This window comes from Pundamilia nyererei, unplaced genomic scaffold (genome assembly GCF_000239375.1).
Source record: "Pundamilia nyererei isolate P.nyererei 1_Seehausen unplaced genomic scaffold, PunNye1.0 scaffold00029, whole genome shotgun sequence".
NCBI lineage: Eukaryota > Metazoa > Chordata > Actinopteri > Cichliformes > Cichlidae > Pundamilia > Pundamilia nyererei.
Window position 1 is genome coordinate 4,814,072 of NW_005187430.1, and position 5,723 is coordinate 4,819,794.

A 5,723-nucleotide genomic window follows, 5' to 3' on the forward strand; every position below is an offset into this window, starting at 1 on the left:
TACAATGATACCTAAAAATGATGCATTCAAAATAGCAGTGATCTTAATCCACCATATATTTAACTTAATTTTCAAATTTTGCTTTAAGCTGAGTGTCTGACGTTTCTAAAATGATGCTTCATTTGAGATCTGTCACATGACTAAACATCTGGTATTTGCTCATAGTGTAAATCTTAACGTGTTCTAGTCTGGTTACAAATGGTTGAGAGCATCCAACCCACTGTTCCTCCAGCACCAGCAACACCTCCAGTGGCAGCTCCCGTCAGACCTCCCATACCTACAGTGAGATTATAGATGCCATCAGCTGTTTGTTATTCATGTGTAAAGCTTTTATGCTATTCTTTTTGATGCTTCTCTGTACAGTATATGATTTGCATTATATCTGTTTTATAACCAAATTTATTGATAACTTAACTGAAGCATCTGGTATGCTGTCAAAAAAAGTCTCATGATTTCCATCGTCACTCAAGGGATCAAAAGAAAACCATCAGCTGATTTTCACAAATAGCTGATTTACTAAAAAGCTTTTGATATAATGTAAAAATTGATACAAACAGTGATACTGCAGAAAAAAACAACAGGCGAAATGAAGGTGTTTCTTTGTTTATTTGTTTGCATCTATGAAGCATTATGGAAACATACTTTTCAAGTTCACATATTTCCAGCAGTTACAAAATCCAATAAATTGATCGCTATTTATTGTTTTTTTGCCAGGGCACCAGACACGGCACTGAGCCGACCTCTAATGCATCATCAATATGACACTTCTGGTCATCAAAGAAGATGTGAGGCTTGATCCTCTGCAGGGAGGGACCTTTCTTACTCCCTCCCAGAAGCACAGCTTCATCAAGCTCCACACCCCAGGTGCGCAGAGTGTTTAAAGCTCTGTAGCCGTCACAGCCTGCCCCTCGAGATGTCACCAGGTAGGTACGAATGGGACACTTCTTGTACAGGCCTTTGCTTTGCAACTTTTTCTGCAGTTTTATTAAAACCTCCAAGAATCCTTTGAATGGTCCCTGAATAAAGGACAAACTGGTCAAAGCAGGAAAGTGTATTTTGGATAATTTAGCTGATATCAGTTTATTTGAATGTAATCTAGCAGAAATGTTCTTTTCTACGATAAAATATGTATTGTTTATGACATCACTGAAGGCCAACATAACTATAACCACGGAGTTAAATAAGGTGTTTTTTAAACATTAAAGAAGTTAAAATGTGTTTCTATTATACCGTATTCATTGGAATTTCAACATTTTGCTCCTCATTCTTCAAGTATTCTTGTAGTCCACCACTCTTGAACACGAGCTCTGACTCATTAGAGAAGAGGACAGCGTCGCCATCAAAGGCAACACGCAGCTGATTCTCAGACTCTGTGATGATGTTTGTTGGGGTGAACATGATAGCAGCTGCTACACCTGATGCAGGGACATTCATTCACAGTAACACACAGAGTCATTAATGTACAACAGCACAGACTGCACTTCATCTTTAAGTTAGCACAACATTTAACACTTTTACCTGCATTCAAAGCTTCCTGAACCTTCAACCTGTTTGGTTCATCAGACAAGTACAGGTGGGTGTTGTTTCTTTTTAGCTCATTCACAAGTTGATCTTCAGTCACTGGCACTGGTAACAGAGTGATAAGTTTTTCCAGCCCTGCAAACAAGAAGGAATGAAAAGGCTGCTGGACAATCTGTTTCCCCAAAACTGTTTAGATTCATCAGAGTAGTGTTAGCAATAGTGTTACTATTATTTACTTATATCTATTATTTTTTTATTGACTTGCTTTTAAAGTACTTACACTTTCAAGTGTATTCTACTTTATTCTATTTTGTTTTTAGTTGTTTTATTTTCTTATTGTAAGCCTGTCAGTGATCTGTGAAAAACTTTGAAGGTGCTGTACAAATAAAGCCTGAATTATTTAGAAAGACTGGTAGAGTCAGAGAGTTAGAGGTTTCCTTATAAGACCCATCTATTTGAATTAATAATAAGTGTGTTTGGAGGTGTCATAAACTCACCATGTTCACAGATGTGATCCATGAGAAAGTCTGATGATGAGCTGTCATCGATGAGGATGACTTTAAAGAGCTCCTCACTCTCAGGATAATGGTTTATAAGTTCAGCATTGACTGCCTTCAGAGCCTGAGAGCAGGACAAGAAAGAGCAATTAAAATGAAGTGAATGTTAAATAACTGTGTGAGTGCAGTATTTGTGTGCAGGTTTTTTGTGGCGCTTTCTCTTATGTGGTATATTCTCATCTTCCACAGTCCAACGTCTAACCACTACATGAAATTGTGTGTGTGCATGCGTGTGTGTGTGTGTGTGTGTGTCTGTGTTGTGTGTGTGCGCATGTGTCTGTGTTGTGTGTGCGCACGTGTGTGTGTTGTGTGTGTGTGTGCTTTCCCCTCATAATATATGACCTTGACAAAATTGAAGGCAGGGCCATAGCCCTGCTGTTCCTGCTTGAAGAAGAGTCTTGAAGACATGGCAATGGTGACAGGGATCTCTGGTTCAAGCTGAAGGAGAAAAAAATGTTCTGAGTATTCTAATACTCCCAAAATTCAATAAAGACATTTTTTTTGCATATCTTAAAAGTAAATTGTCAAAAAAAAATTATTATTTGACCTCTAATACAGCATGTATCTTAGTTAGTTGGTTTTAATGCTTTATCTGTACTTGTGTGGGGATTTTTTATGAATATGTTTTCAACCTTCAATCTCTCTCTGCCTATAAGACCTTAATGAAAATGACTTAATTTTCCTTGTATTCAGTGTATTCAGTTTCCAATACTGCCATTTAATTTTGTCTTCTGCTCTAGTGTCTGGTTCGATAACTCTTGTATACTCTCCCACTTTGTTTTTGTTATCCACAATTTTTCCTAACAGGAATCAATCGAATCATCCCACAGAACTGTTTTTTAGTGAGAAAAAAGGATTTCTGTGTAACACATGTTCAACACATACACTTATTGTTGTGATGAATAAGGACGTTTAAAAGATGGTCAGATGGAAAAACACAAACTCAGAAGAGTTGGTTTGTACAAAATGAAATGGCTGGCAGTGTCATGCTCTAACAGTCCTGCCCATTGTGTTTTTGTGTTTATTCTATCTCTTCCTCCCTATGTGTTTGTTTGCGCACTCTCAGAAGCGCTCCAGCACTGACGCCTTCCACACCTGCGGTAGCTAACCGGATCTGACCGGCTGCCAGTAATTGTCTGCCATCCTAGTGCTGTCTATTTAACAGTGTGGTCGGGCGTCAGCCAGCGCTGGAGCATTAAGCAAAGTTTGGTAATACAGTCGTGGCAGTATTTTGGATAGATAGAACTGTTGTTGTTTCACTTCACTGTAAATAAACTCACTGTTCTTCCCGAAGGAGCTCTGCATTCGAGTCCTCTCATTCACCACACCTTCACAGGCAGTGTATATTGTATCACAAGATGGCTGATGATTTGTTTCACTAACTCATCTACACAAGGGACTTCGAAGAGGCTACAGCAGCCGTGACAGTTTGTCTTGAAACAACAACTGTAATCTCCACATTTTGACCTTTTTCTCAAAATAGTATTTCGACGTTTTTTAGACGTAGTAGTTCATCCATGGAGTTTCATAGCCAAGGCAAGTTGTTTATTCTTATTCTGACATTTTAGCAATTACTTTTTTGTTGCAGCTTGACCCGTCAAAGCTGAAACTCGAACTCTTCTCTATGCAGTTGAAACTGACATTTGCTTACTACGATCACTTTTAATCTGTGATGCTGTGAGCCACGTCACGCAAGCTGTTGACTCTCAGAAACTTGTGTTTGGAGTCTTTGGGTCTACCAGGTCTCTTCCTCTCAGTTTCCCCCAGTTTTTGTGGATCAGCAAGTGACTTTTATCCCCTCTGCAGCATTTTTTCCAAAATCTACTCTTTTTGGATTATTCAAATGTTTTGGTCCCAAGATAATATTCAAATTAATGCTGTGGGATTTAACACATATCTGTATATGACAAAAGAAAGAAATTGCCTAACTTGTCAAAAGAAAAGAGGTTTAGAGTAGTATACTGCAACAGTTGGTTGTAGTGTCAGTTACAGGAAGAAAGTTCAATGACTCTGTTCATAGCTGCGTATCTTTTTTTAAATTATTCTTGAATACTTAACAGAAGTTTACACTATATTTATAAAAACTGCTATAACAGACATATTTTCTTGTTAACAATGAACAGCTTTCTGTAATACTGTTTTATTGAATAATAAAGTGAAAAAAACCTAGAGGATGGCACACCATTATCCACCAACAGAGCATATAGCTTTCACTAAGTTGTTAAAGCTACTACATAACCGGCATAAATTAATAGGTTAAACTTGACTTACTGTAGAAGTTTTGCCCTCACTCATCGTGCTTCTTAAAGTATTGGACCACAGATAGAAATAAGCTTGAATTTCTTCTTTTTGCTGACTGCAGTACAGTAGCTGCTGTTCTTCCTTTTGATTCTAATTAGAAAAACCACGTCATGATGTAGAACCTGTGGAACCTGTTGCCCGAAGGATAAATGCCGGTTCCACAGATAGACACACGTCATTATGCTGCAGTGAGGATAAAGCTTTCCCTTCTGTTGGATTCTACCTCAAGGTCAACTAAAACACTTGAATATATATTTGAATATATTTAAATCTACCAGGCGCTCCTGCTGTTTCCTCTCTCTGTTTGTTTTGTTTAAACAAATTATCACTCAGGCTGGTAGAAGTTGCACATATCATACACGTATTCATTTCGAAGCATCCTGATGATCAGTAACCAGGTTTTTCTTCCTGTTGTCAGGTGGAGCAGTGGTGTCTGCTCCTATTGTCCTGGGGGCTGTAGGTTTCACCTCAGTTGGTATAGCTGCAGGCTCCTACGCTGCAAGCATGATGTCTGCAGCTGCTGTGGCCAATGGAGGAGGAGTGGCAGCAGGAAGTGTGGTGGCTGTTTTACAGTCAGCAGGTAAAAAAACAAAAACAAAAAAACCCTTAGTATGATATACCGGACAGACCTTATAAACAATAACATGTCGCTGTGTTGCAGTGAGGATAAAGCCTCCCTCTCTTCTCTGCAGCTCAGTTACTTCATCTAACTGCTCGATCAGCTGTCTGGTGTTCTGAAGCCTGTTTTCTCTCTGCAGGTATGGCAGGTCTGTCTGGGGCCGCCACCGCAGCCGTGGGCTCTGTTGGAGGGGCTGTGGGATTTTTGGCTACTCTCATCTGAGACCAGGAAATTATGATAATCAGAAAGAAAAATAATAATAACAAAGAAAATAATTACTGTTGTTGGAAACAGTTGCCAAAAGTATCAGCGTCATGCTTCAGTAAAGCTTGACTGAAATGTGAGTGCTGGTAATGCTGTGGTGTTTTATTACAAAACACATGAACACGGTCAAATTGTGCAACTTAGAATAAAGCCCTAATAATGAAAAGCATTTTAAAGTTGTGTTCACACATGATACAAATTATTTTTTACTTTTCCACAGCATAATTATGCTCTGATAACAAAGTGATATCTTATCATCTCAGACATGTTAAAAAACGTTGATGGTCTGCCCAAAATGATTTCTGCTATATAAACTGTTGGAAATAAATTGCTGACATTTAATCTGTCAAACACATCTGAAACATGTCTCTCATTAATGACATCTGAGCAGTTTTGTGCCAGAAAGAACATTCCAGTCAAAACCACGCTCCAGTTTGTGTTGCTCTCTGTCGCCCTCTGTT

The 5,723-nt window shown here is 38.6% G+C and overlaps 1 protein-coding gene across 1 annotated transcript in view; it reads left to right on the forward strand.

Moving 5' to 3' along the window:
* Positions 1-5,624, forward strand: part of LOC102212218 (interferon alpha-inducible protein 27-like protein 2A) — a 6,866-nt gene extending 1,242 nt beyond the window's left edge. Inside the window, exons 3-4 of the mRNA XM_005728691.2 lie at positions 4,798-4,959; positions 5,138-5,624. Of these exons, the coding sequence (XP_005728748.1) occupies positions 4,798-4,959; positions 5,138-5,220 (245 nt within the window). The 3' untranslated portion in view covers positions 5,221-5,624. The remainder of the gene's footprint in view (positions 1-4,797; positions 4,960-5,137) is intronic.
* Positions 5,625-5,723: the final 99 nt, after the last annotated feature.